Genomic DNA, 13,126 nt, shown 5'->3' with positions numbered 1-13,126 from the left:
AATAATACATGTTCTCCTGTCTTGAAGTATTCATGGTCTCACAGGAAACCAAGCAGATGGTTATTATCTAGTGTCACAGCTACTTTTTTCAGTAAATTTGTGCGTGGAATATGGACATGCTTATAGGAGTGACCCACTATTCTACCTAAGGAATTGGAAGGGGGAAAAAACCCCCCTGAAGAATGTACAGAAAGGCAGAGGAGGGGGTAGGGCTAGTTATAAACAGAGAGAGAGACTCTTTATAAGGTTAATAGCCATATTTCTTATTGCAAATATTCACTAATAACTGTTTATAGGTGAGAAAATAGGGACTGTTCTTCAACAATGAACATCTTGAAAGTGTAATCTGTTTTTCTATCTGAATTCTATTTGATTTCTGATATACTTGATATTATCAAAAACAGTGTTATGATAGTGCCCAGCATTTATTAAACACCTGCACTTTTAAAAGTTTCTCATTCTTTGTCTGAAACCTTTGTGGCCCACTACATTTAGGAATTCCAAATTTTTCAGATTTTCAAAGGGAACAGAGTGCATGTATTGTACATTATATTGAGTATCACAATTGAATACCTGATTATTTCTGTAGTGAAACATATTAATCTTTGCACTAAGTGAGAAATTAGGTATTATTTTGCTGCCAAATGAGATAGGGTACCAAAAATATTTAATTTATAGAGCTGTTTTTTTTTGTAATGTCTGATAATAGATTATACCCTTTATTATCTCTTTTAGTCATTTAACAATCCTATGATGTAGGTATTATTGATTAGGTAAAAGAGTACAGAGAAATTAAAATGAGATAATGTGTAAAAAATATTTAGAGAACTACAGACTGTGCAGCCATTGTTATTAAGATACTGCAGAACCAAAGTTTTATTTTGGGTGAAACTAAAGAGTTCTATAATTCAAGGTAAACAGAGAAATTAAAATGTACCATTTTCCCCCCGCCAGGTGGATGGAAGTAGCTCCACATTAAGCATGAGCACTCATTTTAAAATGCTTAAAAAGCTGGTAGAAGAAGCAACATTTAGTGAAATCCTCATCCCTTTACAATCAGTCATGATACCTACTCTTCCGTCAATTCTGGGTACCCATGCTAACCACGATCCATTTCCTGGTCATTGGGCTTATATTGCAAGTTTTGATGATACGGTAAACTTTAGTTTTATATAACTGTGACTATGTTTTTTTTTAATTAAATTTTTTTTGTTAACATTTTCAAATTAAGTTTAAAAGTGTTTTCCCAGAGATTAAGTGAATTTTGTTAGCAAAGAAAAAGTGATTGGAAACACAGAAAAGCAAAACTCTCTTGTACTGATGAAACAAAATTAATTGATAAAAATCCCATGTCTAAATTAGTATGTATTTTGATTTTTCACATGCTCACATTTGTTTTAATATGACTATAATCTTTATTTTTTCACAATTTGATTTTTCCATACTCTTCTTTTGTCTTAAATATGGAGAACAGAAAGAAAAAAATCAAGATTTTTGGTTTTGGTTTATTTATTTGTTTATTTTATTTTTTAAGGAAGTGAAATTCAGCTAGGAAGAGCATGATTCTTTTTTGAAGTATGATATATGACTGTTTTAAGAAATGGTACTACAGGACTTATTAGTAAATGCCTTTTTTAAAAAAGATTTTATTTACTTTTAGACAGAGGGGAAGGGAGGAAGAGAGGGAAACATCAATGTTTGGTTGCCTCTTGAGTGCCGCCTACTGGGGACCTGACCTGGCCCGCAACCCAGGCACATGCCCTGACTGGGAATTGAACCAGCGACCCTTTGGTTCACAGGCGACATTAAATTCACTGAGCCACACCAGCCAGGGCTTAAATACTGTTGACAACTATATTTATTCCAGTACTTCTGACTCCAAACATTTGTTTTACTGCTAGAGCCAGTTATTAAACCACATAATGCAATCATTTTTAATTACTTATAATCATGCCTTGTTTTTAACTTAATAATATTAAGCTTATTTACTCACCTCATCAGGTAGATTTGATTTTGGAGCAGTTTCTTTTTTTAAAAATCAAGTTACTTTTGATTGATAAACATTTCTTACCATTAAATACATTTAAAAACAGTGTCAGAGCCTTTGAAGAAAGGTCCTAAAGATACAAAAATCTTTTAAACATTGTGACTGCTTTAAGGGGCTATATAAATTTTGATGTATATGTACTTACATTGCTGATAATCTTTTTATTTCATAATCATTCTTTTTTTAAGATTATTTATTTATTTATTTTTAGAGAGGGAAGGGAGGGGGGAGAGAGAGAGAGAGAGAGAGAGAGAGAGAGAGAGAGAGAGAGGGAGAGAGAGAGAGAGAGAGAAACATCAATGTGCAGTTGCTGGGGGTCATGGCCTGCAACCCAGGCATGTACCCTGACTGGGAATTGAACCTGCGACACTTTGGTTCGCAGCCCGCGCTCAATTATTTCATAATCATTCTTAATGGGTGAAAATATGTTTCTACTCATGGGCAGCCATTCTTTTCATAGGTCATAGATAATTAAAATAAATTGATAAAAGAATAAATTTACTGCATAATATAGATTCTTCTTTTTATTATGTTAGGTGACACAATATTTATAATACATATAGATATTTAGATATAGAAGTTTGACTTTATAATGTATAATATATATCTCATCATCTTTTAGGTGGAAATTCTTGCTTCTCTTCAGAAACCAAAGAAGATATCTTTAAAAGGATCAGATGGAAAGTTCTACATCATGATGTGTAAGCCAAAAGATGACCTGAGAAAGGATTGTAGACTAATGGAATTTAATTCCTTGATTAATAAGGTTGGAGATAGTTTGCTTTTATTTTAGAGTTAACTACAGTTACTATCAATGTGATGTGAGCTTTTCAGTATGCAAACAGATCACTGTCAAAAAGAGGGAATGAAATGTAGTGCCTTTCATTACATTTTTAATTAGTTTTTAAAATTGGGATAAAATATACATAACATAAAATTAACCATTTTTAAATGTTCAGTTTAGTGGCATTAAACAGATTCACATTGTGCAACCATCACCATCATCTCTCTTCAGAACTCATTTTAAAATTTTATTTTATTTTTTCCATTACCATTTAGTTTCTTATACCGTCCCTTGCAGTCACCACACTGTTGTCCATGTCCATGATCCTTTTTCCTTTTTGCTTGATCCTTCCACCCCCTAACCATCCCCCCACAATAACTGTCATCGTGCTCTCTGAATCTGTCTCTATTTTGCTTGTTAGTTTAGAATTAGATTCCACATATAAGTGAAATCATATAGTATCTTCCAGAACTCTTTTTATCTTACCAAACTGAAACTCTGTATCCACTAAACAGTAACTCCCTATTTACTTTCTTCCCAGGCTCTGTTAACCACCCTTCTACTTTCTATCTATATGAACTTTACTACTCCAGACACCTAATAGTGGAATCATACAATATTATCCTTTTTCACTGGCTTATTTCACTTAGCATTATGGCTTCAAGGTCCATTCATGTTATAGCATGTCAGAATTTCTTTATTTCATAAAGCAGAATAATTATACCATTGTATGTGTATACCACGTTTTGTTTATCTTTTCACTCATCAGTGGACACTTGGGTTGCTTCCAACTTTTGGCTATGGTTAATAATGCTGCTATGAACATAGGTTTACAAATATCTTGTTTGAGTACCTGCTTTCAATCTTTTGTGTATGTACTCAGAAGTAGAATTGCTGGTTTCACTTAATTTTTTTAACTGCTAACAAAATTTTATTAATTACAATAGATATAATTTTCAGTATATACCAAACCACTTCAGTACAACATGAGGAGGTTTTTGCTTGAGTTTCCAGTTCTCTTTTAAAGTAGATTTTGCTGTCTTAGAGACTATACCACAAAAAAAGTCTCCCCCCCCACCTTTTTTTTGTATCTCTACTTATCCCTTCAAAGTTGCCTCTGTAGCAGTATGTGTTTTTGGTGGCTCTACCTGCTGAGGTCTGCTTTTTCCAAATGGTGATAGAATTTAATTCTCAGTTTCAACTCCTTCAGCCCCTGCTGCCTCCACTGAATTTTTGTTTTCAGCCTCTAAGTTCTTCTTTGCTTTTCGTCCTTTGTTAAACTGAGCAATCTTCTCAGTTTTCTGTGATGTATTTAACAGTGAATTACTCCTCCTGGCTAAGAGCTTCACATCTTCTGTATTATTTGTGCTTCTTTTCAAATGTCTGTTGATAAGAGAATTGCTGCTGCTCCTCAGGACTCCTCTCCTCCTCCTCCTCCATCACAGCAGCCGATCCAGGCAGGTGCATCAGTGTATAAAGAGCACTGGTTTCACTTAATTTTTAAAAAATAAGATACTGCTATTATTATATTGAGAAAAATGTCTAAGGCATATTCATGAGGGGAAATTTTTCTACTTAATGTTTAAATTATATGTACTTTTTATGTCAGATTTATGTTTTATGTTTCAGTGCTATAAAGAAAGTGTTCTATTTTTATAAACACTATTTTAAAAGTGATCACTAGTATTTTTTTGTTTTATTGTTAAGCACTTGATTTCTGTCTCAGAAATGATAATGTGAGATCTCATTAAAGGGTTATTAAAAATAAATGGTCTTAGGTATTTTGAGTTATTCTGTAGTCAGGTGCTATAAAGGTACAGATTCTCTTTTTGTATTGATAAAAATAGACCGTACTGTTGAAGGACTTGAAGGATGAATCATTATTGTTTTTATCTAAGCTTTTTGTCCCTGTTCTCTTATCTTTTTCCCAATTATCACTGATACCCCTTTTATTACATGGAAAAGTTAGGAACTTTTAACATAGAAAAGATAAAGCAGCATATAAGTTCATTTTTCATAAGACAGTTATGCTTTGTGTTTAGTTTAATCAAAAGTAAGTAAAAGAAATGCCCTGGCTGGGTGGCCCAGTTGGTTGGAGCATTCATTGTCCCATAACCAAAAGTATGTGGGTTTGATTCCTAATCCAGGCACATGCAGGTTGCAGGTTCGTCCCCTCTTGGGATGTATACAAGAGGCAGCCAATCGATGTTTCTCTCTTTCCCTTCCTCTCTCTAAAATCAATAAAAACACATCTTCAGGTGAGGATTTTTAAAAATATATATTTTATTGATTATGCTATTACGGTTGTACCAATTTTTACCCCTTTGCCCCCTCTACCCAGTACCACCCATTCCCTCCGGAATCCCCTCCCTTAGTTCAGGACCATGGGTCATGCGTGTAAGTTCTTTGGATACTCCATTTCCTATTCTGTTCTTAACACCCATCTATTTTGTACCTACCAATTTGCACTTCTTAATCCCTACATCTTTTTCCCCATTTTCCCCCTTCCCCTTCCAACTGATAACACTCCAAATGGTCTCCATATCTATGATTCTTCTCCTGTTCTGCTTTGCTTAATTTGTTTTCTAGATTCAGTTGTGAATTTATTGCTATTTTAATGTTCATAGTTATGATCTTGTATTTTTTAAATCCTTTTAACATTTCATATAAAATGGCTTGGTGATGATGAACTGGTTTAGCTTTACCTTGTCTGGGAAGCATTTTATCTGCCTTTCAATTCTAAATGATAGCTTTGCTGGATAGAGTAATCTAGGTTGTAGGTCCTTGCTTTTCATCACTTTGAATATTTCTTGCCAGTCCCTTCTTGCCTGCAAAGTTTGTTTTGAGAAATCATCTGACAGTCTTATGGGAACTCCTTTGTAAGTAACTATCTGCTTTTCCCCTGCTACTTTTTAGATTCTCTCTTTATCTTTAACCTTTGACATGTTAGTTATAATGTCTCTTGGTGGCTCCTCTTTGTTTTCATCTTGTTTGGGACTCTATGTGCTTCCTGGACTTGTATGTATATTTCCTTTGCCACATTAGGGAAGTTTTCTTTCATTATTTTTCAGGTAAGTTTTTAATTTCTTCCTCTTTATTTTACCTTCTGTCACTATTATGATTCAAATATTGGTATGGTTGAAGTTGTCCCAGAGCCTCCTTAGCTTATTCTTTTTTTTTTAATTTGTTTTTGAATTTGGTGTGGGGCTGGGATCCCTTGCTCCCAAGGTATCCCTCAGGATTTTGATCTACCACATGTGGTTGTGAGAGCACCAGTTCCACATTCTCATGTCTCCATCCCTCCTACCTGTCTGGATGAATTTGATTTCTTAAATCCTTGGTTGTGGACTTACATACAGCTCAAGTTTTGATGATTCTGGGTGATAGCTTGCTTGAAATTTTTTCTGTGGTTGTGCAAGGAGGCAAGCTGTGTTTACTACCTATGCCTCCATCTTGACTGGAAGTCAGGTGAGGATTTTATGAAAAGCATTTATAAAAGTAAGTTAAACATTAATACTGTATTAAAAACTCATTTCAAAGGCAATATGAAAGGAAGGAATATTTTTATTTAAAATGCTGTTTGGTGAATTGGTAACTTAATTTCATGACTAATTATTAGTATGTTCATCCTTGAAGCTCCCTGGGCAATTTTCTGGTTGAGCAGATCAAGTGGCCTAGCTTTAGTTTATATAATTATCTTAATCAGCTGTATTACTCATTATAGTATTTCATTACTGTTCCTCTACATTAACATGGTCAAATAAAGTAGCCTGATTGTGAAAAACTAGAGTTTCACTGTGTTGGCCCAGGAGGCACATACAAATCTTTACATGTGAATCTAATGCCATACTGTTTTGCTGACATTTCTGTAGCCTACTTGTTCCTAAAGTTTAAAATGTGTTTTGGTCAGTGATTGGGGTTTTGAATTGAACAGTTTACAATTATAGGCATGTATGCTTAGATTATTTTATACCATTCCAGAATTAAACAAAATATGCTTTATCCTTAGCTACTGCATTTCAAGATTAATCAGAGATGTGAAAACCTTTTATACTAGAACAGAATTTTTCCAATGAAACTGTAATATTAAACTTAAAGAGTAAGAAATATATTCTGAGGATACCATAAAACTCATGCTTTTATTTATACCTTTTTGAAATAATTAAAATTAAATAGCAGTCTCTGTGCCTGAGTACTTAATGTTTAATAGTATTTGTCATTGTTAAATATATAACTATAATATTTTCAAACACAATATTCTTGTCAAATTTGGTTAATAATTTAAAAAACGGACTTACCCAGGTGATTTTTAATAATTTGGAAAGAGATTAGGGATACTGTTCAAGCAGTTTCCTGGCTCATCAACACTAATGGTAAACTTCTATTGACCTTCTTTTAGTATGAAATGAATAATCTTTAGATATATTTGACATAATATTTAGAAATATTAATTCTTAAGTTTATGTTTTTTTAATAGTGTTTAAGAAAAGATGCAGAATCTCGTAGAAGAGAACTTCATATCCGAACATATGCAGTTATTCCATTGAATGATGAATGTGGGATTATTGAATGGGTTAACAACACTGCTGGCTTGAGACCTATTCTCACCAAACTATATAAAGAAAAGGGTACCAAAATTAATTTTTACAATATAAATAAGTAATATGCATATAATAGCTGCTAACATATACCAGGCCTGTCCAGAAGGTATCCAGCCATGTACTATGAAAAATAGACACATTTATTGAAGAAGATATAAGGTATAAGAAACGTTGTACACAGGGCAATGATGTCTCAGCTCCCTTCAAAGTAGGCACCTTGGGACCTCCCACAGCCATCACCTGCCCTGTCATATTTCCCTGAATCTCATCAATGGTCTGGAATCTCTTCCCTTTCAAATGTGATTTTAGTTTTCAGAAAAGCCAGAAGTCACAGGGCACATCTGGACAGTAAGGGGGCTGAGTCACCTGAGTGATCTGATGTTTTGCCAAAAAACTCTGCATGAGATGTGATGCATGAGCAGGTGCACTGTCATAATGAAGCTGCCAATCACCAGTTGCCCAAGAGCTGCGACCTTCTGAATCATCTGAATAGTTTCCATGGAGGAATGTTCAAGGTTAATGCAAAATTTGATGCAGATTTGTTGCTCTACTTGCTCAGTCATTGTGAATGTGATGGCCACACAGCCCACCTGCTGACTCAAAGGTGTCTACCATTCCCACTGACTAGTACAGTGAGGTCGTTATTATTCATGCACATGCATTCCAGGCCATTCTCCTTGGCTGCCAGGTTACATCAATGTCATGCAAACTGTTCTCATTATATTAATAATGGTTGGACTTCTTCTGGACAGACCTTGTATAATAAGGATGTATTTGTTATTAACATATGTCATTGTACATTTTCTTGGTATAAACCATGATGAAATTTCTGTTCAAATGAGATTCTATATACAGAAGTACTTATGTGTCCTTCCTGCTTCCCTCCCTCCCTTCTTGTATTCCTTGTGTTTTAATTCCTTTTTTAACTTCATCCCAAAAGGATGGAGGTAGCTTGCAAAAATGTATATGAAAATGTGTTTTTCACAGAGTTACTAGTTAGCAATTTTGAAACTACTTTATGTGTGGACTAGACTTTAGCAAACAAGTAAGTAGGTTGTGGCTAATGGGAGCTAGCTTTTCAGTGTCAGAAAAACAAAAGGAAAGGGGAGGCTAGAATGAAACTGAAAGTATTAGATTAGAAGTGGAGCCTACCACAGACTAAACCTGAGATAATATGAGCACCAAAAATAGATGATAGTGTTAGATTACAAATCCATAGCAATGTAAACAAATGAGTAAATAAGGAAGTATGAACAGTTCTTCTATACAGTAGAATTGCAATGAATAAATATAGAAGATAAAGATGGAAATAGAAAATTACCAATTAGTAAATGCCATAGTATATAATTGCAGGCAGTGAATCTCAATGGATGCTGAAATTAATAGGGAAAGTATGACAGGAAACAGGTTATTTACAGAGTCTCAATGTATATCCTGCAAAATAGTTTATTAAGGACAAAGTGAGAAATAGTAACTTTACAGTGTAAAAACAAAAACAATTGCTCAGGACACTTTAAAAATGTCAACATAATGAAAGACAAAGACAGAAATTTCCCAGATTTGAGAACATTATGGAGGCGAATGCAATATGGTATCCTGGATAGGATCCTGACCTAGGAAGAAGTGTGGTAGTAGGACAATTGGTGAAATTTGAATAAGGTCTAAAGGTTAATTAATAATATTATAACAAATTAATTTTCTGATTTAGGTAATTGTACTACTGCTGTGAGAAAGACAAACAATAAAAAATCTGGGTGATGAATATATGAGAACTCTATATCATTTATGCAATTTTTATAATTCTAAAATTATTTCTAAATTGTTATTAAATGTATGAGATGCAATACATTAAAATATATATTAATTTATTAGAGTGAAGGAGAAAGTAAATATATTACTTTTCTAGGGGTGCTGTAACAAAGTCCTACAAATTGATTATAAACAATGGAAATTTATTCTGTCCCAGCTCTGGAGGCTTAGGAGTCCAAAATCACAATGTCAGTAGGACCACTTTATCTCTGAAGACCCTAGGAGAGAATCTGTTCTAAATCTTTTTCCTCTGGTGTTGCCAGCAACTTTTGATGTTTTTTGATTTATAGACGTATCAGCCCATTCTCTGCCTCAGTTATCATAGCATGCTCCCTATGTCTGTGTCTTTTCTCTCTTATAAAGATATCAGTCATATTATTATATTTAGGGCCCACCCTAATGACTTCATCTTAACCTGATGACATGGACAAACACCCTATTTTCAAATAGGGTGACATTCATAGGTATCAGAGGTTAAGACTTCAAAATATTTTGGTGGAATACAACTTAATCCATAACATTAAGTAAAATTGATAAATTACTGTCTTATAGGTATTGTGCTAAGTATGACACATACATTATATGATATTTGTTAATGTTAACAAGCCTAATTATACCTTCTTTATGAACAGTGCCAGAGAGGTTAAGTAATTTATCTAGTTCGCATAGCTAGTATGTTGCAGAACTACAGTTCAAACATATTTGAACCTGATTTCAAGGAACTTGCTGTTGACTATTTTATTTAGAAAGATGAAACATTGTATAAGTTTTAGTTACTGTTATTGGATTTTAAAATATATATATATTTTTTACCTTATCATGAACACACAGTTGAACTATGCAACATTTGACTCTAAGAACTTCAAATTGCAAATTTGTCCATAAAAGTTTTAGCAGTGCCTTAGGTATAAAAAGCACCAAACCAAGGTAGGCCTAAAAGGCATTTGATAGATTAGAGTCAGACCAGTCATCAGATGTGGCTCATAAATATATATCAAGGAAAAGTTCCTCTACTTCCCCAGATGATTTGCATTGTGCAAGATAATAATTTAAGAACCAGGTGAATCTTGTAGACTAGCTTTTGTGAGACTAAATTATTTCAGAGCACCACAGTAAGTTTCATAGTAATGATCCAGTGTGGACCTGTACTATGTCCTGACTAACAGAGAGGTCACTGTAATTTCAGTGAGGGATACAGCACTCACATTGGACTTATTCTGAGTGCTATCTTCTGGTGTTGTTTGATTCCAAACATTGGTTTTAGTTGACATTAATTATAATCAACAAGGAGATAAATTTACATATGCATAATTGAAATTTTTCTATTTTTGCTTTTGAATACCAATTTGAGTAAAAGTAGACACTTCCTGTCCTATTTTAACCACAAAAACAATAACAACAGCAACAACAAATGTCCCTTTCCTCATTTGGCTTTTGTGATTAATGGAAATCACTCTACCTTGCAGGAGTTTATATGACAGGTAAGGAACTTCGCCAATGTATGCTACCAAAGACGGCAGCTTTGTCTGAAAAACTCAAAGTATTTCAAGAATTTCTCCTGCCCAGGCATCCTCCTGTTTTTCATGAGTGGTTTCTGAGAACATTCCCTGATCCAACATCATGGTAAATTACCAAGATTATAATACATTATTATGGTTGGAATTGAAGAATTATTTTAAATGTGTTGACTGATATGCATGAGGATATTTGATAGGCATTGAATTTGTTTTAGGTACAGTAGCAGATCAGCATATTGCCGTTCCACTGCAGTTATGTCAATGGTTGGTTATATCCTGGGCCTTGGAGATCGTCATGGTGAAAACATTCTCTTTGATTCTTTGACTGGAGAATGTGTACATGTGGATTTCAACTGTCTCTTCAATAAGGTATGTGATGTGACTTACTTTAGTTAATTGTATGTTTTCTGCTAATCTTCCTTCTCCAACAACTGTTCTTCTAGACATACCCATTAGTAGCAGTTACATTTACAGTTGAGTCACATTTCCCATTGCCCTCAGTATAAGAACTTAGGATGGATAGAACTCAAAAGAGTAATATAATAAAACTAGCACTGAACTTAATTCTGAAAACATAGGTTCAAGTTCTGATTCAGTTAGTTCTTAGTTATATTAACATGGACAGAGCAGTTGATTTTATTGAGACTCATTTTTAGAGAAATAAAGTAGTTTGCTATGATGGTTTCCAAACCTATCAGCATATTAGAATCATCTTAAGAGTTTTCATAATATTGCAGATACCTAGGAAACATCCCAGGGGATTCAGATTCTGTAGGTCTAAAGTGGGGCCTGGGAATAAATTAAGGTAGTTGGACTCTCCCTAAGACCTCCTCCAATTTTTCAGTGTTGTGATCCTGGAAAGCAGACTGTCAGGTAAAACCACTTTTTTCTTTGTCATCATTCTCAATGGGGTTGCCTCCAGTTATCACAAGAAATGAAGAAAGGTCACAGACCAAACTGAGAACAAATCAAAGATAAACCACTGGCATAGGTTAAATTACTTAAGAGAGGAATTTCAGAAAACTGGAGGGATGAGAAAGTCCTAGGAAAGGCAGGTTAGAAAATGACAAAAAATAAATGAACTGGATGGATTTCATTATATTTCATGTTACATTTCCTGTCTGAGGGATGTGAACATCTCATACTTGGCTATATCTTTTCCTTTGCTGTTTTAAGTGAAAGTCTTAAAGACAAGAAGAAAATGTGATAATATTTGCATGTACTTTGTATTATTCAAGGAAGGACATTAAGGAAGCTAAATAAAACTAAATATTGAATGCATAAAAATTTCTCTATACTGCTGTTTAGCATAGTAATTCAATAAAAGGTGAGTCCATTCATCCTCTAGGTCTTATCCAAGTCAAGTAAAGGTAGAGTCATATAGATCCTTTATGATACAGTCTTCAAAAATAGTTACAAATATCAATATATATTTTGACAGTATGTGTGCTCTTTGCTAAATGAGTCTAGACATGAAGTTTAAAATTTTTTTTTAAAGCAATTTTTTAAAAAGATTTTATTTATTTATTTTTAGAGAGGGAAGGGAGGGAAAGAGAGAGAGAGAGAGAGAGAGAGAGAGAGAGAGAGAGAGAGAGAAAGAGAGAGAAAGAGAAACATCAATGTGCGGTTGCTGGGGGTTATGGCCTGCAACCCAGGCATGTACCCTGGCTGGGAATCAAACCTGGGACACTTTGGTTCCCAGCCCGCGCTCAATCCACTGAGCTATGCCAGCCAGGGCAAAGTTTTAAATTTTTTGCATAAACATTTAAAAATTCTAACATTATTACTTTTTAATAAAATGCATTGTTTTAAGGGAGAAACCTTTGAAGTTCCAGAAATTGTTCCATTTCGCCTGACTCATAATATGGTTAATGGAATGGGTCCAATGGGAACAGAAGGTCTTTTTCGAAGAGCTTGTGAAGTTACAATGAGGCTGATGCGAGATCAGAGAGAGCCTTTAATGAGGTAATCATTTGTATTTTGTAAATAATTTATAGTAACTTTGAATGCAGTTATTGTTCCTAAGTATGTTTACTTTATATAGAAGCCACTTTGCATTGGTTAAAATAGATTGTTTAAAATAATAGCTTTATATAATTTACATATCATAAAATTTATTTACTGTTTAATATGTGGTTTTTTAAAAGATTTTTATTTATTTTTAGACAAAGGGGAAGGGAGGTAGAAAGAGGGAGAGAGAAACATCAATGTGTGGTTGTCTCTCACACACCCCACACTAGGGACCTGGCCCACAAACCCAGGTGTGTTCTCTGAATGGGAATTGAACTGTGACCCTTTGATTCGTAGGCTGGCACTAATCTACTGAGCCATACCAGCCAGGGCCCATAACATTTATGTATCATAAAAT

The 13,126-nt window shown here is 34.1% G+C and overlaps 1 protein-coding gene across 1 annotated transcript in view; it reads left to right on the top strand.

Annotated features, from left to right (window-relative positions):
- ATR (ATR serine/threonine kinase) overlaps positions 1 to 13,126 on the top strand; it is a 130,685-nt gene that overhangs the window by 109,963 nt on the left and 7,596 nt on the right. Inside the window, exons 40-45 of the mRNA XM_045851350.1 lie at positions 955 to 1,155; positions 2,670 to 2,813; positions 7,309 to 7,459; positions 10,708 to 10,864; positions 10,974 to 11,127; positions 12,572 to 12,723. Coding sequence (XP_045707306.1) covers positions 955 to 1,155; positions 2,670 to 2,813; positions 7,309 to 7,459; positions 10,708 to 10,864; positions 10,974 to 11,127; positions 12,572 to 12,723 — 959 coding nt within the window. The remainder of the gene's footprint in view (positions 1 to 954; positions 1,156 to 2,669; positions 2,814 to 7,308; positions 7,460 to 10,707; positions 10,865 to 10,973; positions 11,128 to 12,571; positions 12,724 to 13,126) is intronic.

The sequence above is a fragment of the Phyllostomus hastatus genome, unplaced genomic scaffold (genome assembly GCF_019186645.2).
Source record: "Phyllostomus hastatus isolate PE091 unplaced genomic scaffold, TTU_PhHast_1.1 phas_contig_86, whole genome shotgun sequence".
Taxonomy (NCBI): Eukaryota; Metazoa; Chordata; class Mammalia; order Chiroptera; family Phyllostomidae; genus Phyllostomus; species Phyllostomus hastatus.
Note: the sequence above shows the minus strand (reverse complement) of the source record. Positions and strands in the feature narration are given on the sequence as shown.